Genomic DNA, 21,420 nt, shown 5'->3' with positions numbered 1-21,420 from the left:
AATAGTCCCCCCTGCCTAACAATGGAAACAGTTCCTAAAAGGTGGAATGATACACCAAACAGCCAATAGCCTGATCTGTGATAAAAATACTTCTCTGTATATTTTAAAGAATTAGTACCAATATGTAGTGCAGACAACAGCGCTGTCAAATCAGACCTAAAAAGGAAAGTTTGTCCTAACCAGGGCCAGCTAATACTGACTTTAATGTCATAGAAACAGGTGGGCACCAGGGGCAGCTCCACGGTTATCGCCCCACTGATGAAAGGCATGAAATGAAAAAAAAAAAAGATAATAAAACGATTTCATTATCATTTTACTTTTCATTTACTCCAACTCTGCCGAGTGTGCCGAGTCTAGGGAGGGGCGGGCTATTCTCTGAGTCAGCAGAAGACAGGCCTAGGGAGGAGGCGTGGTAGGTGCACTGGAAGTACGCATGTCGGTTTGGCCAGCCATCTTAGGGCGGCCAAACAGACATGTGCACTTACATTTCTCCAACGCATCTGTCTTGGGGGAAAAGGCACAGGCTCCCTGTCTCTAACTGAGTGGCATTTCAGCCTGCTCAGACCAATTCTAGCGTGTCTCTCATGCATAAGAGCAGCGTCTGGATTGGGTGGGGAGGCGGGAAGAGCAGAGGAGCACCAAGGCGGCTGGAGCAGAGAAGCATCGAGGAGGCATCCAGGAGCAGCAGGTACGTTATTTTTTTTAAACAAATTATTCCTCCTCCCCTCCCCCCATGCTGCCCCACCAAGGGTTAGTGGCAGCAGCGGCCACTGGTAGGCACGTGTGACACATTACAAATCAGAGAGAAAATAAAATCCTGTCCTGTCCTTGAACACATGGTTGACTTGGCTTAATGTTTACTACTGCCCTTCTTCATCACCTACTTAGAGTAAGAGTTAAGAGAGAAGAAGGGATTTCTTCTTTATGCCTTAACCGAGGCAGAGATACATTTCCAATTAGAGACAGAGGCCCCACAGACTGATCTGTGTTTGCCAACTCCTTATCATAGCTGCACTCACCACAATTTCTGTTGAGCAGATTTAATCTTTTTCAAACATTTGATTCAAGTTTGGATAAACCTAGGGATAGAAGAAAAACTTGTAGAATGCTTGAAAGGAACTTGGACTTGACCTGCTTGACTGTGGGAACAACCAGTCTCAGAATGGTTCTGGGACAGGGCAATTAGAATCTGTCAGTACATAATGGTTGCCACGGTGAAATTAAAACATTTGCCAGCGTCAGTCTTGTTATCAGACATAACAGAATTTAAGCTGGCACCCAACCAATTCAACGCAGACTGAGGAATTCTCTTTCTTGAAGGCACAGGTGTGTCTCCTAGCAGCCTGGGACAGCAAATCCACTGAAAATATGAAGGAAAGTCAGAAAGAACATAGACAAACCCTTGCTAATTATCCCAACAAACAATGATGACTGCACTGCAGGCCTCTAAACCTTGACTGGTATTATCATTGTAGTTGGATGTTGTTTACTTGCTCTGCCTCTTGTGGAAGGCTGGCACAAGTTGACTGGCTGCATCTTAGGAGAACACTAAAGGTGGGTTCAATGTAGAACTAATTCAAATGCTCATTTGGTCTACAAGTCCCAAGTTTAAATACTGCAAGACTAATTCAACCTTCAATGCTTCCAAAGTTAGGAAATTAAGTACCATTAAAAGCATGTTATTTATAGCGCTTACAAATTGCAGAAGTGTGGGGTGAATTTTTGGTTACTAATATCCACAATGACCACTGTAAAGCATAACAAGCATCGATTGAAGCTAGGCTGCAAAGTTGTAACATAACCACCAACTTATTTTTATTTTTCTAACTACATAGATAGATCAAGCGTGTATAGAGTGAGACAAAAAATGGATGGATGAATGGCAGTGCACACTCCTATTTTAGCCTAAAGGCAAATTTCATTTTCCATCAGTTGACAACTGGCTGGCCAATATGTTGTTTTTATCTGAAGCTGAAAACAATCAACACTATAAAATTGTAACTCAACATCTGTATGAGGGTAACTGGTCTAATTTTAAAGATAGGTATCTTTAAATTTGAGAAATGGCTTGTTCATTGTTATTACTTATTTTGCCCTTCTTTTGTTTTTCTTAGTATTTACATCCTTCCTGCTGTATATTTTGATAAGTAAAATGTTAGCGTCCTTGTTTAGGATTGGCCATTTATTACCTAAACTCTTAGGTGTCTATTTTATGGCAAGACCAGAGGCTAAGATTATGCAATCCTCTTTATTGCGCCACCCACAGCAGCATTTCCAAGAACATAGAACACAACAAAGTTCTTTAGAACATAACAAAGAACCAGAACCTCCATGACTCTTCCTTCTTTTTTGCTGCTGCCCTTCAGTTAAGTCATGCATGCCTTCGCTCTCTTATAAAGATAGTGAATAATGTGTTTGTATGAATGTTTAATGCCCATTTAGATATTTAAAGAATGTATATTAATTGATTGGTTTGGTAAGATATGCGTAGAATAACTTTAAGATCGTTTTTTACACATGTAAAATGTTGCAAAATGAATTTATTTCAGTAATCTTATTTTTAGATCGTAAGTTTATCAATGAACACAATATAATGTGAGAATACGTAGGTGAGCAATGTAGGAATCGAGGCTTTGTTTAAAAGTCCGGCGTTATTAAGAGGAATCGGGCAATAATGCGTCGGGTTTGAAGGTTGAACCATTAGTTTAAGTCCGAGAGTAATGCGCGCTGATTCATTTATGAAAATAATCTTTAATTTGAGTAGTTTTAAATCTTTAGTTGTCGAGGGAAGTTGTTTAAGTTTAAAAAATTGAGCTTACCGTTGTACATCTCCGACGCGAGACGCGCGTCACAATGATCAGCAGCCATCTTGGGTCAGGCAGGGAAAATGAATACGGAGTCAGGCCGATTGCGCGTGCGTGTAAACACACGTTACAATGACGCATGCGTTAGGATGGAGACGCCGATCTGTCAGCTGAAACTGTCAGATCGAAGAGAAAGACGGTTTTTGGGAATCGGAATCGTTTATTATTGACGGAGGTCTTGTCGGAGTATTAGTCTGTTTGTTTTAACTAGGAAATATACATTTTGAAAAATTATAATTTTTGGGTCACAGTTTAACAGTGTTTTTTAATAACTGTTTTGAGGTATTTCTTGGAGAATTAGTGTTTGTGTGGGTAGTTGAAGAAATTGGACAAGGATTTAGCTTTTGTGAGGAAACTTTTTTGTTTAGAAGAAGTTTATTTCAAGTGGAGATTAATTTATCTAAAATATGTCTGAGAGAAACGAATGTTCTCAGGCAAGTATGGATATGGAAGAGAGGATCTCTTTAATGTTGAGCAAGTTTGCCAATGATCTAGATACAAAAATAGAGAAGAAATTAGATGAGTTTAGAAGAGGTGGTGGTCATCCATCACAGGAAGAACACTTTTGGTCTGCAGGTGAAGGACCTGAAATAGAAAAGAGACTGGAAAAGTGAGTAGGAAGAGAAAGAATGTGGAATCGGATGCTTTTAGGAGCAAAAAGGTGAAAGGTGCCTACCCAGATTCAGATGTTCGCAAACGTGCAAAACATGGTGGTGTCGAGGACACACAAGGGGACCTTGATAGAGGTCAGAGTGGTAGAAGGCATTCTACCATCTTATGTGATGAGTCTTCGGGTAGTGCGGAGATTGAGTTAAGCTGCACTTCCGATTTTGACTCAGACATTGAAATAGTGGATAAAGGGAAGATTGCAGAGGCTAAATCAAAAGATAAGCAAGATGAGAATGTTGGGGCGAAGGATCCATTAGGTGAGTCGATGTTCGACCCAATGTTGTTAAAGCACTGGTTGTCACCTGAATGGAGCCCGGCTCCTCATGTTGCAGAGTACGTACAGTTGTGGCTGAGGAAACAAATACCTAAGGAAGTGCGGTTGAGGCTCCGTTCTGAATTTCCGAGACCAAGTCTGCAAAATAAAATTGCTATGACGCCCGAATTAAACCCAAAAATAAACACGTTTATCGGGAAAGGTGGAAGAGACCCAAAGAAGGGTTTGGATAAAGGTTTAAAGATGTGTCAAGACAGACTGTTGGATCTAACTGGTCCACTTACAAAGATTTTTTATATGGCTGAAGAGGCCTACGTTGGGAATAAGTCTTTGGACGTAGAAAAGCTTAGAGAATGGATCCAAAGGGCGGTGTGTTTGTGGGGGAATGCAAACACAGCGATTCCGGTGGAAAGGAGGAAGAGTATCCTCCTGAAAATTGATCCAAAGTTGGCTGAACTAGCGAACAATGAAGGTGGATTGGAGGCAAATGGGATGCTTTTTGGAGAGGAGTTCTTAAAAGGAATGAGCAAATATGTGGGTGCTTTTAGTTCTCTGCAGAGGTCGCAGAGAGAAATTAAGAAGGTCTTTGACCGTCGTGTTTTTGGCAGGGCCGGGAGAAGTAGAGGTCGTTTTCCCGGCCGAGGCCAAGGTATCACAAGGGCCTCATTTTCAAGGGGTTTTAGACCCTACAACTATAATTTTCAGCAACAGTCTGGTTACCAACCCGGGAATTTCTACCCTCAAAGAGAAAGAGGGAATTCAAGAGAGAACAGAAGATCAAGAAGATCAGGTAAGACCAGACCGTTTTGTTACCCATGTAAAGTTGGGCGGCAGACTTGCCCAATTTTACGAGAATTGGCTTTTGTTAACAAGAGACCCTTGGGTTCTGCAGACGGTTTTGGGCTATCGTATAGATTTCATAGAAGAACCAAGTCAAGATCATTAACCCCCTATGATAAGATTCGATTCAACACTGTCAGAGATGGTAGAGAAAGAAGTAAGAGAGTTGTTAATGAAAGGAACAATTGTGGAGGAATTGGAAATGTGTGCGGGTTTTGTAAGCAATATTTTCTTAGTAGAAAAGAAAGGGAAAGGTATGAGACCCGTGATAAACTTAAAGAATCTGAACAATTGGGTAGAATACCATCATTTCAAGATGGAAGGTATGCATATGTTGAGAGATGTCCTTCAGACAGGGAATTGGATGACTCGACTAGATCTAAAGGATGCATATCTTACGATCCCAATTTGGTCAGATCACCAGAGATTTCTCAGGTTCAGATGGGGAGGAAAGTTATGGTAGTTTGTTTGTCTTTCCTTCGGGCTCTCATCGTTCCCATGGTGTTTCACAAAAATGTTGCATCCAGTCATTGCCTTTCTGAGAGAGAGGGGGATAGGGTGATTATTTATTTAGACGACATCCTGATTATGGACCAGGAGAAGCGGAGAGTGGAGGATCATACGAAACTAGCTATAGATCTTTTGGAGAGTTTGGGGTTTGCTGTGAACAAGTCTTGCCTGTCCCTGAGTCAGGAAACACAGTTTCTAGGGTTCTTGATAGACACTATTCAGGGCCAGTTGAGATTACCTATGGACAAGATAAAGAAGAGACGAAAAGAAATTTGAAGGGTTTTGTCATTAGATGTTATCTCTTTGAGAATGTTAGCAAGGATTATAGGTCTGCTGTCATCAACTATTCAAGCTATTTATCCAGGACAATTGAATTATCGTGCGCTTCAAAGATTGAAGAGCAGTCACTTAAGGCGTGGAATGAAATATTCTCAGGAGATTACTCTTTCTGGCGAGGCAAGATCAGAACTCATTGGGTGGCTAAAGAATATGGAGGCTTGGAATGGGAAAGCAATTTTCGGATCGAATCCGGAATTAATTATAGAGTCAAATGCGAGTTTGTATGGTTGGGGAGCTTGTTGTGGTGCAACTTCGACAGGAGGTATGTGGACTGTAGAGGAAAAGAAGTTGCACATAAATTGCCTGGAACTGTTGGCAGGGTCTTTTGCTATGAAGAGTTTTACAAAAGACAAGGCAAAGTGCTCAGTATTGCTGAGAATGGACAATGTCTCAGCGGTAAGATATGTGAACAAGTTAGGGGGTCCGAAGTCAATGGATCTAGCGGATCTTGCGAGAGTGTTTTGGGAATATTGCTTGAATCAGAGCATATTGGTTCAAGCGGAATATATATCAGGTCAGAAGAATGTGCAGGCGGATTGGTATTCGAGGAATCAAACGGATTCCAGCAATTGGATTCTACACAGGTCGGTTTTTTCGAGGATAATGGAGTTGTGGGACCCTTGTTACATGGATCTGTTTGCGAACAGGTAGAACACTCAACTGGAGAAGTTTTTCAGTTGGCGTCCGGATCCGGACTCAGCTGGGATAGACGCTTTCAGACAGGACTGGAGGGTCCTTCGACTTTATGCTTTTCCACATTTTGTTTTGATAACCAGAGTAACTTTGTTGGTGCGCAAATGGATGGAGACGGCAGTGTTGATAACTCCCCTTTGGAAATCTCAGGTTTGGTATCCCATCCTTTTAGAAATGTCGATAGATTGCCCAATCCTATTTCCGACATTCCCAGAAATTTTGAAAGGAGCGCAGGGAGAGTATCACGAGTTGGTACTTTCAGGTCAGTTGAGACTAATGGCTTGGAGAATTTCAGGAGAGTCTGGGAAGTGCCAGGACTTTCGTATGAGGCTTCTCAGCTTATTAGAGAATCCTGGGCTCCAGATACAAGAAAGATGTATAGATTGGCTTGGGAGAAATGGTTACGCTGGTGTTTGGAGAGGGATTTCTATCCAATTTCAGTGGATGTAGTTTTTGTGGTAAATTATTTGGCATCTTTGTTTGCCTCAGGTTTAGCGTACAGAACTATCAATATGCATAGATCAGCTATCGCTGCTGGGCACAATTTGATTGATGGGGTCTCTGTAGGTCAGAATCTTTTGGTGAAAAGATTGATGAGGAGTGTAAGAGTTTCTAAGCCCCCGGTGGGTAAGTATTCCTCTACATGGGATGTTTCTAAAGTACTAGAATATTTGGAGAATTTGGGGTGCAATAGTAGCTTAGATTTAAGAGTATTAAGTGGAAAACTGACAATGTTATTGTGTTTGATCTCTTTTAGAAGAGTTTCCGATGTAAGGGCTTTAGATGTAGGAACAAGGATTTTTAATCCAGAAGGTGTTTGTTTTTATCTGTGCAGAAGAACTAAGACTAGTTCTGATAGCATTTTCTATCCTTATTTTGATGGGCATGAACGTTTGTGTGTTGTACGTTGTTTAAAAGAGTACGAGAGGAGGACATCTTTTGTTCGTCCTGCAAATGAAAAACAACTGTTAATTTCATATAGGAAACCGCACAAAGCTGTTTCTAATCCAACTTTGGCGAGATGGGTGAAAGAGGTAATGAAAAATGTTGGTGTTGATGTGAATAGATTTGGTGCACGTTCAGTAAGGAGTGCTTCGGCTTCTAAAGCGTTTATACTAGGGGGTGCGTTACATGATATTTTAAGAAGTGCTGATTGGTCTAATGACTCTGTTTTCAGGAAATTCAATTTTAAGCCTGTGATGCATGCAAGTGCTTTTTTATTAGAGAGGCTTTGAACTTGCATAATCTTAGCCTCCGGTCTTGCCATAAAATGTAGATTTTCATCAGCTTCGATGGACAGAAAATCTGGACTTTATTAAAGACACGGAGGCTAATATTATCCCTCCTCTCCCTACCCTTGTTGGTAATGGTTATTTGTTCTTTTTCAGCACGTGGTCAACAATGAAGAAGAAGATGGATTCTGTTCATATCCGGAATATATGTTTTCCTGGTTGTTAATGTGGATTTAATAAGGACTTATGTTTCATTTAATGCAGCGCACAAAAAGAAGGAAGAGTCATGGAGGTTGTGGTTCTTTGCTATGTTCTAAAAAACTTTGTTGTGTTCCATGCTCTTGGAAATGCTGCTGTGGGTGGCGCAATACAGAGGATTGCATAATATTAGCCTCCGTGTCTTTAATAAAATCCAGATTTTCTGTCCATCGAAGCTGATGAAAATCTACATTTAGAGTTTGATAGATGGAGTTTACTATGTCAGGATAGCAGAGGAAATTATCTCTGCCATCCCAAAGGACCTCACCCCACCAAATTTATAGCTGTCCACCAGCCCGAAGGACATATTTCTACACTGACAGAAACTTCCATCATGGCAGTTCATCCCAATGTAGGAAACGTTTGACAGACTGTACCATCAGCCATGAAGGCTGGCCATCAAACTGTTCAAAACTTTTTTGTTTTTTTAAAAAAAAAACACTCAAAGTTGGAGTTTGTTTTTGAAAAACAAAAAAAACGAATGACGCCCCCCACATCCTGGGAGCATTCTCCCAGGTTGTGGGGGTCATTTATTTTCTCTTCCTCACCACCAGTTTTTCCTTGGCGGTGACGGACAGGAAAAAAAGGCCATACACCATCAACCCTAAATAGGGAAGAAGATGTGTGGCATTCCTCCAACGGCCTCTACCCTGTCAGGTCATCAGAGGAAGTATTCAGTTGGCAGAGTCACCAGGGGCTGTATTGAGAGAATATTTAAGGTCGGCCCATCTGTAAATGACCATTACAAAATAATGGGGTAACCCAATAATCGCCAACGGACCTGGGTACAATGCGGTAATGAAAAAGGTGGGCTGTGACTGCTTTGAAGCAAAAATTAATTTACAATTTTTCTTATGTGTGTAGCTTCATAAGTCAAACACTGGTAATGAATACCAAATTGAACTCAACAACATACCTTGCTATCCAAGATAGCATAGTTCAAAGCATACAGTCAGTGTTAGCCAAAGAATACCGCTGAGGACTTCACAAGGCGGGCCTCAGGAGTGGATTTTCAGCTTACCGCATTTGGAAGACCCTGACTGAGTTACTTCTGAAGCTCCAGTGCAATACCTGGGATGCCCTTGTGGCACCAGTATTAGGTTGCACCCTGTCCCCCTTCATCCTGAGGAAGACTCGCAGCGGAGGTACAACCCACCCTCTAAGCGCAAGCCGAGTCGAAACGTCGACACACCCACCCACATAGGGCCTGGACCTCATCCCATCCCCTTCACTTAATGTTGCATATATGCATTTTATAAAATATATAAAAAATGTTATAAATAATCTGTTTAGGCCAGGCCTGTTGTACTGGTATCCTTACCAGTCCTTCGCCAAAACATCAAATGTGCAAATCTAAATATCTGTGACTATTCACCTTTCTACCCTTTCACCAGCACACCCAATCTTCTCCCCCCCTTTTTTTTCCTTGAGCAACCTTTGTATCAAATTAACTCTGATATATTTTAAGTATATGATATTAAATATACTGAATCTAAACAAATCCTAGTGTTCTTTGGCTAACACTGACTGTATGCTTTGAACTATGCTATCTTGGATAGCAAGGTATGTTGTTGTGTTCAATTTGGTATTCATAACCAGTGTTTGACTAAAGAAGCTACACACATAAGAAAAATTGTAAATTCATTTTTGCTTCAAAGCAGACACGGACCACTTTTTTCATTACCGCATTTGTAAATGAGGCAGGTGGACTGAGGGTTTGATGGACAAGGTACTCTGCCGCATTTGTTCCCTTACAGCCAAACACTTAATAGGGCCCTTAGTCTTTATCTAATTTGAATGTTTTTGGTGGGACTCGCCTTGTTTTTCAAGATTTGTTAAAAGCATGTTTTGAACTTTACTATTCTATGATGTTTGAGATAAACCGCTTTTAAATAGTACAAACCACCAAAAAGCATTTGTCACAGCAACCTGTGATGGTTAGCAATGACTGTTTTGTGTACCAGGAGCCTGCGAATGCAATGCAATCAGATTGGTAGTTAAACTGTAATACACTGCCCTTTTCCTGTCGACACCAAATGTATGTTGTCCAAACTGTAAAATTGTTTTCAAATTAGTATATTATGCTTTACCTGAAATGGTGGGTTTTCACGAGCTTTTGTTTTGCTAACGGGTTATTATTCAGATTAGTGGGAACTACAAAGGTGGGGTCTTCAGATGAATATGAGAGTTTAACCGTAATCCTTTCGGGGAAGATTGGAATCCTAAAAAAATATAAAGATGGCCTGGTGGTGCAACATCTTGTAAAGGATTAATGATTTTAAATGGTGTTGTGAGACAGGAAAACTCGTGAAACAATGAATTCAAATAATTAAAAGTAAGCCAGATGGTTTGTCTTTCTCAAGATTAGGGTCAGCTGGCTGGATGCTCGTATTGCTTGTCCACACATGTTTTAATACACTTTTAACAATGTTTTTTTCCACATCAAAAACTGAGTATTATTGCTCATTATTAGACACGGTATGCCAAATTATCTTAAATGCACAAAAGCAGAACTCGGAGTTCTAGAGGGTCCAACACTATGGCTCCCAATATGAGGTCCCCAGATATAGGTTTGTGGCAGCTGGAGGGATGCAGCATCTGATTACGGCTAGTACCCCATAACCTATATAGAGAGATTACAAGTTTTCCCCCCAGAATGGCAACCAACAAACACCAGGTCTCCAATTCTGGGTGCCTTTCCCCTCTTCCAAGGGAAATACCGGGCCCAAATCTGCACACATTTACCACCTGCAGGTTGTAATTGTGGGTGGGGGGTGTCTTCTCAGCTGTGGTGCAGGTGGTGGGGATGCCAGTAGGCAGAGTGGGATTCGTTTCACCATGGGGAGCATTTTCGACTCCCCTCATGCAGCAGTATGTGGGTGGAGGCTGGGCACAGCAGATACCCAAAGCTGGCATAGTTCTTCGAGTCCAGGCCTGGTGTCTCTGGGTCCAGAGGATCTGGAGTTTGCGGACCAGATTATTCTAAGCCTGAAGATACTGGAAAACCTGTGGTCTGGTGGTGCAGTGTATCCCCAATTGATGCCTATCAGCCAGGCCCCTACTAGAGGGGATAGGGGGGTTTCTAATTTTTCTATGTGCTCCGGACATCAGGACCCACACAAAGTTTCATGGGTGCTGTAACTTGCTTTTACTGACACGTCACATAACACGCTGCTTGAAGTGCGTACAGAGGTTGTTGTGCAGAACACAATGGGCTTACCTTGGCAGGATTTTCAGGCTGTTCACTCTCACAGAATGTCTTCCAGGTCAAGTCTTTTCCGTCCCTGTACATCCGGTCAAAGAGATCCCCAAACCAGCTGTAGTACATAGCTAGAATCTAAAGGTAGAAGAGGATATCATTAAAATAAAAAACAAGGGCCACCGGTTGCATCTTGCTACCGGTTTGTAAGAAGGTTTCCAGGCAGGCAACTGCACACAAGGAACTTGGCTGCATCACAAGTTAAAATAACAAAAACATTGCATTCCCTCTAGTGATGCTCCAGTTCTGAATATTCACAGATCCCCTGCATGTCTGCTGTTCTATTCATTCTATTCACTCTATCACTACACACTTTGGTTGCTAAGCACTTTAATGCTACGCCCATGCAATTATCAACTGCTTTAGTGCTCATAACATACAATTTCAGACAGATCTCCAGCAAACGTAGCAGAACAAGACCGGGAACCCAATCTTAATAGCAGCAACTTCACCGTTTAGCAACATGACCATGCCTTGACGTAACCAGAAAAAACATCTTTTTCACTTTAGAAAATACTGCAGTCCTCGTTCAACAGGTTTAGCTATAACCTTCTGAGGGCCACATTCTAGGCTGACTGGTATTAGGGGGTGTAAAACACCCTGGTACATATATAGTTGGCAGGCTGTATCAGGTCAATTTTTGCGTTTGATTATTAGTTTTGCAGTGCATAATGGAGAATAAAGTGCAAAAACGCTTCTTGTGACTAGTTTCACAAGTTATTGCCGCTACTGGACAGATCTGTACGCCCAGCCTTCTCCCGGCAGGACCAGAAACGTTTTAAGGCATGGGAAAGTGGGCCCTGGCTCAGGCCCCTATCCTTTTAGGGGGCCCCTGATAGAGCCAGCTCTGTTCTCCACACAGTTCTACCCTGATGACCTTGAATGATTCTTAAACATAGATTGTTTTAAATACAATTTGCCTTTAATTTACCTGTAATATGAAGGATGTGTGGGAGTCTATTGCAGGCATGTTACAGAAGAAATGTTTGTTTTTCAACACCATGCAACATCCATAAAAAAGTTCCTTTTGCATCAAAATTTGACCTTTCGTATGAGAAATTGCAGTCGGTCACAGACATTATTTGCCATAATATTAGTGAGCTGTTGCTATATTACAATATTGGAAACACACATAACAATCCCTGACTAATAGGTAGAAACACATCTAGAGTTTGGACTAGTATGCATGTGCAGTGTAGGTCACCTGGCCAAAGAGGGCATGAAAAAGCTGAAATTGGATCATAAATTCAAGCGGTTCTGAACAAGGGAGCCCAAATAGGTTGGGTCCGGGGCCCCCAAAATCCTTAAGATGTCCCTGGCAGGACGTGGATAAAACTGCTCAAGCGAAACTTATGAATGATTGCAATCTGAGCGCATTCCATAATGGGTGCAAACTGGAAAATCCTTAAATGCCCAGTTTTCATCCTTGCACACAAACTAGTATGAGGTAGAGGACAGTGGACGTCTTTACTAACATGCCGCCCTGTGCATTACCTTCATTCAAACTCTCTTCTCGGTGCTTAGCTTAGTCCTCCTGGGCATGTTCTTACTCTACGTCCCATCCTCATGAATGACTTTACTTGTAGCCCAAGTTGATTTTCCCTCTTATCACCTGACTGCGAATCAACTGGAAAGGTGCACAATGGAAAAAAATGATGAAGTGGAATGTAGAAGTCGAGAAAGGTGTGAGACACATCTCGGAAGATGACAGTAGGAGGTCGTTTCAATTGTATGCCAGAATATTGAGCTGTCTGTAAAACCGATGCATATTCTAAAATTTATTAGGGAAGTTACATCTCCACGGACGATGTGTTGTACTTCTGTGGAGGACGAGTACTGTGATAATCCAAAGGAGACCCTTCAGACCTACTTGTAAAATGTGCGACGTTTTAGAAAATGTCTTTGAAAACAGTATTATTTGGCCCTATGCATTCCTTACATCCTCTTCTACGTAGCCATGCACTCCACAACATGCTCATAATTCACAATTGGCCACTGCTGTTTATCATACACCTTCCACCTCAGCAGCAATGTGTGTTTACCAATATTCGTCAGCGCTAGGTATGTATGATGGAGATAATTAAGCTGGGTGTATTTAAACCTTGAACTACGTGATATCGTCTTAACTTTTAAGAGACATTTCCCTCACTCATCATCTGCCAATGTCCGGGTTGTATGGTCCTTTTGCCAGCCTCTGAATTCCCCTAAGTCTCCTCAGTGGTGATGCAAAAATGCAGAGCAGAAACATGTTATGGTCTTTTTGTTGTACCACTGTGTGTCAGGAGTACCTACAACACCAGAGAAATGTTCGGTTTATTTTGGACATGGGCACCGCCCCATACCTGGGACCGAACTCTAACACATGCCCCGTGTAGCAGAAATTCGTGCAGCCTAAGACCGTATATCTCCACTAAATTATCAAAGGATCTCAAGTCAATATGCTCTATAATGTCATCCATTGTCAATATCCTATCCTCTATCCAGATTCCGGAATTATATGATGCTCTTAGATCTGCAAACTCTGGGAACATCCACAGCGGGAAATGAGGCACAAATGGTGGCATCTAGTACCAATCCCACATACAAGTCTTCCAGCACCAGGCCGCCACCTTCATAAGAATGTTCGTCACTCAACCATATGCTGTTCCACAAGACAACCATTCCAAAATGCCATTGTCTTTTAATTCCTGTTACATTCAAGTGGTTAAGCACTGCATTGGCTTACAGCACCTGCACTGCAGCATAATATAATTAGTAATTGGGAACTCCCAAACTACCTACTGTGATCAGTGCATATAATTTGCTGATGGCTATCCTCTGTCGCCCTTTACCCCATATGAACGAGGTAAGTACACTCAGCACCCCCTGAAAATGTGTCCTTCAAAGTATTACTGGTGTTGCAGCCTAGTAGTAAAGCAAGCAAGGCAGTACCACCATTTTTGAAACTGCCACTCTTCCACAGGCGATAATGGGAGTGTGTTCCAAAATACCATTTAATGGTGAATAGCAGTCACCGCCTTTTCCAAATTACCGTCAATAAGATCTGCATGGTCATGATAAATGTTGACAATCAAATATTTTATCGTCCCACATGCCCAAATTAGCCTAATTTCAGGTAGCCACCTACACTGCTTATCCAGTAACCTCTTAAGGGGAAAAAGGCAGAATTTACCCCAGTTCATGCATAGTAAGGATATTGATCCAAACCCATCCAATAGTTTCATTACCACTGGTAGCAACCTACGGCCCTCCAGGAGATAAATAAGTGTGTCATCAGCATAAAGTGATGTTATGTGTCAGGTCTCATTATTCACGACCCCCCATTTTGGGCCCCTGCACCCCATTAAGCAAGAAAGTGGCTCCAACAGCAATGCTGAAATAATAGGCGACAATGGGCGCCCTTGCCGAGTACCCTGTCCAATCTTCATTGGCTCTGATATCACTCTTTCTGTTCAAACTCGTGCCACCAGCCACAAGTACAATGGGCATATCCATTGTAAATACCCAGGACCCATAGCAATTTTTTTCCAGGACCTCAAACAAATAAGCCCAACTAAGAGTGTTGAAAGCCTTTTTCAATATCTAAAAATGCCATATAGTGCTCGAACTACTGCACCAATCCATTAACTCTGAAAAGGCATCTTAAATTATGAAAAGGTTTCCCCCCAACATAAAACTGCTCGGTACTTCGTAGTAGGCACCTGAACACCTAGTTTGCCACTAGTGGCCTCCAGTTCCAGCTTGTTCCAGACTGATCCAGTGAAACCGCTGCCCAGGATTTTCCGCAGGGGTTTTTTCCGAATTGGTTTTACCACTCATCGTTCTACCCGCCAAAAGAATTAGCGCCCAACCCAGGACCTACTTAATGCAGGCTGCTGCACGGTCGTGTGCAGCAGACAGGCCGCTGGCATGCCAAAGGTGTGCCAAAATCAAGCCCGTCTGCATCTGTCCACACCTGGACCGTGCTTAGCACCATGACCCCCTGCCCTCCAGCCCCCCCAAGATACACCATTGCTGAGCTCTACACCATCGACCCAAAATGCTGCAACAAACATTGCCACAACGTTGACACATGCTCCACAGTAGGACCTTTTACCTGCAACCACTGCCACTGCACACACACCAGCCCACCGACCAGCCCCATTCCAAGCACACCACAGACACCATCTGAATAAAAACACCAACTCGCATGAGCCCTTCTCAACACATGCTCACTATGCAAGCATTCCACTGAATAATGGGACCTCATTACAACCCTCGCACCCGACATCACCTTCTTCACTGAGACCTGGCTCTACCCCACATCCACCTCAGACATTGCCACAGCGATCCCCAACTGATATAAAATCACTCACCAGGACTGCACCAACAATCTGGGAGGAGGAACAGCCATCATCAACAAAGTGACCATACAGTGTACCATCACCACCGACAACACCACCACCCCCTGGAACATCTCAACTTCAAGCTCCACATGGACAACAAGACAACCATCAGAGGCACCCTGGCATGCAGACCCCCAGGCCCACGCTCCAGTTTCTGCAACACCATTGCCGGCTTTATTGCGCCCCTAGCCTCCAAGGACTACATCTTCCTCGGCGACCAAAATTTCCACATCGACGACCCCAATGACAAAAACACCCCACACCTCCTCGAAAGTATGAGTAGCCTCGGATTGACCCAGATCTTGACCTTACACACACACTAGACACAACCATGTCACAGAGAGCGCACATGGACCGATCAATCCGTTGTCCACTTCAGCATCTCCAGCCCCAGCACTGCCAACCCCAAGATGACCAATGCCCCTACCAGAGGTGGTCAAGAGCAGCATCCAGAGAAAATCCACCGAAAAGCCCAGCTGGTACACCCAAGAACTCAGAGCAGCAAAACAGGACAGCAAACAGTTGGAGAGGAGCTGGCACTCCAGCAAGGACACCTCCGACAGCGCAGCCTTCAAGACTTCCCTCAACCTCTACCACCGCCTGCTGAGGGCAACAAAGAAGACAGCCTTTGCTGCACGCATCGAAGTACGAGTTACTTACCTTTGGTAATGATGTATCTGGCAGAGACGATTCTAGACGCAGATCCCTTCACGCAGAATTATCCCCAGGCGTGAGACTGGATCCGGAAACTTTTTGCCACAGCATCTCTGCGTGCCGGGGGCGGGGGACATCACAAGACTCTGCCCAGGCGTCGTCCGCGTACATGACGGCAGTGAGGTCACATAAGACCCGCCCAGGCGCGCCCACGTCAGTTTTCTTTGGAGAACTTTTCCACACCACAACGCGGAACCACCAAATAAAAAACTGTGGGAGCATGGGAACAGTGTGCGAAGAGCAGAAAAATTGGAAAGAAACGGTGACTAACAACACCACCAGGGTAGTGCCAACACTGCAGATCTCAAGGGCAGGGAAAGAAGAAAGAACAAGCAGAAACCTGCGCAGCCACCCTGCCCGCACATAGACAACCTCCCATCCCTGTGTCCCGAAGGTAAGAACAGGCATAAAAGTCATGAAACACGTAGGAAGCCCACCCCCCTCATCCTGAACAAGGAAGGGGACCAGTCTCAAGAGACAGGGACAACAAACCACCAAGCCACCCCAACCTAGAGGGCAACCACCCACAAGGACAAGGCCAAGACATGGCCAGAGGACCCTCAAACCAGAGGACAGCAATGGAAGGAAGGGAGGGGAGAGAGGACAAGGATAGAAGCAATCCCCCCCCAAACCTGGAGTAGCCAGAGCAGCAGGGCACCAGTGCACTGAAACCCCATCTTCCAAAGAACCAAGGGAGGAATGAACCGCCCCCAGATGGAGCCACCCGTCAAGAACAAGGAAGGCACTCACAGGAGACACAGCCCCCCACCGGGAGGCGAGTACCGAAGACCAACCCAAGGGTCCTCGCAGAACAGGGGAGGAAGGACGGGCCGTGAAGGAATCTGTGGCTAGAATCGTCTCTACCAGATACATCGTTACTGAAGGTAAGTAACTCGTACATCTGATAGAGACTACTAGCCGCAGATTCCTTCACGTAGAATAGATACCCTAGCAATACCCCCTGGGAAGGAGAGTCTGCGAAAGGTCCCCACCAGCCAAAGCAGAACAGTGGGCCCCACAGGGGACCAAATCCGTGGACCAGGTAGAACCTTGCCCCTGCCAGGCCAAGGGAACCCCCACAAGCAGAACCCCACCGACCCCAAGGGGACGTAGGAGGGAAGGAAGGCTGAAGAGGCTCGTACACTCACAGCAGAGGTACCAAGGGCAAGGACGGAGAGGCCGAAGCACCCCACTCCCCCACAAGGCAACATAGCTTCCGCCAAATGTCAAGACAGGAAGACAGAAGAAGAAGAAGCCTAGAGGGCCCAAGGAAACCAAGGAGAAGAAGGCGAGCCCATTCCAGATGGAGAGCAGCCTGCCAGCCAGAACAATGCCGGCAGTCAAGGCCAGAAGCAAGAAGAACAGCCCGAGGCCCCAGGAAGACCTAGTAGGCAACGCATGGCAAGGGAGAACACAGGGACATCCCAGACCTCAGAACAGGAGCAGGAAGAGAAGGAGAGGCTCGGGCCACCACCACGAGTGGCCGCGCACACGACCTCAGGAAGCAAAAGCAACCTACGTAAACACCATGGAGAACAGGTACCCGAAGGCGACCAGAACCCTCCAGCAGAGCACAAGCTATATGACAGCTACCATAACCCCACATAGGGCACGTGAAGTCCCAATATATGGGAACCCTCTTTGGAAGAACTTCCGCAGCAGAGGAAGAAACAAAAGAACCACGGGGAAAAAAAGCACCCCCGCTACAGGCTTGACAGCAGCCAAAGTAAATCAGAAGGCCCAATCTCAGGGCCAATTCTGTGCAACAACTCCTGCAGAACTCACACACAACAACAAAGGGGCCGACCAGCAGTCAACAATGCCAAAGTCCCAAGGAAGGACGTAACGGCCAGAAAAACATACTCCACAACCATAACCGCCAGCCTAAGAAGGCCCAAAAGCAACCCTAACTCTGAAGTCACTGAGGAGGGGACGGAGGAGGAGCAGGAGGAGGACGGAGCCCTGCCAAGAGCCTCTGGATGGCGGAGTCGGCCGGGGCATGAAACAACAGACTGCCATCAAATGGGAGATCAATGAGCCTCTCCCAAATATTTTCGGGGAAGATGCTGTCCCGAATCCAAGCATGGCGACGGAGAGTGACTGAGGAAGCCATGGCCCGTCCCAGCGTCTCAGAGACGTCCAGAGCGTAGCGGAGAATAAACGCCACAAGCTGCTGGCCGACCAATGCATGGTGCCTCAAATCCACCTGAGCAGACTCCTGTGACGCTGCAGACCCCAGAGAGTCAGCCGAGTCCCACAAACAGGAGGATGCCCTAGCCAGCACACACAAGGTGTTAAGGGCCCGCAGGGCCGCGCCGTTCGAGGTGAAAATGTTGCGTCCCCAAGTGTCCAGCCAGCGGGCCTCTCTGGACGGCGGAGCCAACAGGGGCGGCAGGAAGGGAAAAGCAGTCCGCAGAAGGGGACTGGCGGCTAAGGGGTGAATGGACAGGCACGCCGAGTCACACGGCGTTGGAAGGTGCCGATGCAGAAGATGCGGAAGCACTGGGTCCCCAGAAGCAGGACGCCTCCAAGCCCCTGTCAAGGCATAAAGGAGCGAACCTTCAAAGGGAAGCAAGATTTCCCTCCCACCAGAGCCCCGGTGGAGGACCTCCAACAGATGGTCCACCGGAAAGTGAGCCACCGGGTCACCCATGCATAGGATGCCCACAGCCGTGGACACCATTTGAGCGAACACCCCACCCGCATCCATAGGGCCCCGCGGTGGAGACAGCAGCTCCTCTGTGGGCGATGGCTGCAAACTAAGGCGGCCGTCCCCGAGGCCAAACGGGGTGGGAAAGGGCCAGACCTGGAAGTCAGAAGGAGCCGAAGAATGAGGGACCTGCTGCTCTTCCGACGAACACCCTGCCTCAGGAAGGGCGGGGAGCCACCCCTCGACGCTGGTGAAAAGGACACCACACGGCGACCAGTCTCCGGGGAGGACGACACCAATATGCATCCTGCCTCCGGAGAAGAAGGAGCGTCCAAAGACGAATCCGCGGTACGACCCCTGCGTGGAGCCATAGAGTCCGCTGTATGAGGCAGGACACTGGCGCCATCCGGGGTTGCCGGGCAAGGAATCTCCAATTCACTCCGCACCGGAGACCGGAGCGGGGACTGGAGTAGAGCTGGAGCCGCACGAGCCCCGTAGCAGCACCGGGACTGCGCCGGCCCGACCCCCACCGAGGCAACCACCTGCATGGGGGAACGGGATGGGACCGGGAAGGGGCCCGAAGCCCTCTGCCAGACGCGGCCCAGAAGGAGGTGAAGGTCACCCAGCAACCCCTGTGGCAGTGCCAGGGACAATACAACCTCCGACTCGCCCTCCAACGAGGCAGCCGCCTGTGAGGAGGTACGAGAGGGGCCTGGAGAGGGACGAGGGGTCTGCCCCCGACCTCGACCCAGAGCGGGACGAGGAGGGGCCACTGACCCCTGCGGCTCTGCACGGTCCAGCTGCTGCCGGCACCGTAGCGGTGTCACCTCGACCTTAGACAGGACCACCCTGCCAAGGGACCAAGAGGGGCTCGGGGATGCGACCCGAGCCCCGGCGACCTCCCGCGACACCACAGGGACCCCCGCCGGGGTTTGCGGCGAGGCAGAGATGCCGTGGCATGAAGGAGGTGCCCCAGAGGAGCCGCACCCCAACAGCACCACATCCTCCAAGCCTGGATCCGATCCAGTCGGCGCCGGAGCCACCGGCAGCGCCGCGGAGGGCCCTGCGCAAGGCGAGGGATCCGCCAACGCCCCAGGAGGGGAAGGAGGAGGAAACGCCAGCGAGGCCTGCAAAGCCGACGTGTAAGTCTCCATCTGGGCTCTCGCTGCCCCAACACCGGGAAAGGGTGGATAGGACTACACGCGGGGCCGCATCACCCGCGGAGAGTCCACGCCCCCGGTAGGCCGGAAACCAGCCCCCGGGGACGAACTGCAACACTTACCCACCAGGGAGCGACGCTCACGTGACATCGGAGAAAGGCGAGGACGACGACCACGGCCGGACCTGAAGCTGTCCGCCGAAGCAGACCGAGGGGAGGACGTCGACCTGGAGAGACGTCGACCTGGAGAGACGTGCCGAGAGAAGTTTCATTCGGCGCTCCCGCCGCAACTTCGGCTTCAACTTTTGCCACGCCGCACAATCTGAGGTGCTGTGATCCTCCCCCAAACACCACATGCAAATGAGGTGAGGGTCCGTCGTCAACATAAGACGCCCACAAAATGTGCAAGTTTTAAAGCCCGAAGGCATTCGCACACTGTTCCACCAAAAAAGAATGGAAGAAAGGGGGCCGTAAACAGGCCCGCAGCAAGGAACGGATCCGCGTTGCACGCGGAAAAGGAAAACAACTGATGTGGGTGCGCCGGGGCGGGTCTTATGTGACCTCGCTGATGTCACGTACGCGGACAATGCCTGGGCGGAGTCGCGTGATGTCGCCCGGCCCCCGGCGCACAGCGATGCTGTGGCAAAAAGTTTACGGATCCAGTCTCATGCCTGGGGATAATTCTACATGAAGGAATCTGCGGCTAGTAGTCTCTATCAGATACCAGTACAACAACACCAAGGAACTTTTCAACATTGTTAAGGAATTCTCCAATCCTACTGCCAGCAGAAACAACATCATGCCCTCACAGGAGCAGTGCGACAACCTCGCCCACTTCTTCCACAACAAGATCACAACCATATACAGAAACATTGAACCCCAATCCACACGTATGTATTTCTTCGACAGATAAACCACCACCACAACTGACACAAACCACACACTGACCACCTGGAACATTCTCTCTACCATTCTCATTACCCAGGTCACCACCTCCACCATGAAATCCATCCACAGACCCATGCCTGCACTACATTTTCAACCTTGGAAACCAAAGGATCGGCCAGGAACTCACCACCCTACTCAACAACTCTATAACCACCACAACATTTCTTAACACCTGGAAACACGCCGAAGTCAGACCACTACTTAAAAAATCCTCGCCGACCCCAGCAAACTCAAAAACTACCGGCCAATCTCCCTCCTCCCATTCCTAGCAAAGGTGCTGGAAAAGATCATCAACAATCAACTCATGACACACCTGGAGTAGAACCAGTTACTTGACACCTCCCAATCCAGCTTCTGCAGCAATCATAGCACCGAAACTGCCCTGATCGCAGCCACAATGACATCCGAACCCTCCTTGACTGAGGAGAAATGGCAGCTTTGATCCTCCTCGACCACTCAGCAGGCTTCGACACCGTATCCCACCACAAACTGATCGAAAGGCTCCACCACATCGGCATCCAAGAAGACGTGCTCAGATGGATCACCTCCTTCCTCACTGAAAGAACCTAGAGGATCCACCTCCCACTTTTCACCTCTGAACCCAATGAGATCACCTGCATTGTCTC

At 46.6% G+C, this 21,420-nt stretch overlaps 1 protein-coding gene across 1 annotated transcript in view; it reads right to left on the bottom strand.

Annotated features, from left to right (window-relative positions):
• Positions 1-21,420, bottom strand: part of LOC146817397 (dynein axonemal heavy chain 5-like) — a 1,608,734-nt gene that overhangs the window by 149,707 nt on the left and 1,437,607 nt on the right. Inside the window, exon 93 of the mRNA XM_085609634.1 lies at positions 10,900-11,016. Coding sequence (XP_085465760.1) covers positions 10,900-11,016 — 117 coding nt within the window. The remainder of the gene's footprint in view (positions 1-10,899; positions 11,017-21,420) is intronic.

This window comes from Triturus cristatus, chromosome 6 (genome assembly GCF_964204655.1).
Source record: "Triturus cristatus chromosome 6, aTriCri1.1, whole genome shotgun sequence".
Classification (NCBI taxonomy): Eukaryota; Metazoa; Chordata; class Amphibia; order Caudata; family Salamandridae; genus Triturus; species Triturus cristatus.
This window is presented reverse-complemented; position numbering and strand designations above follow the sequence as displayed.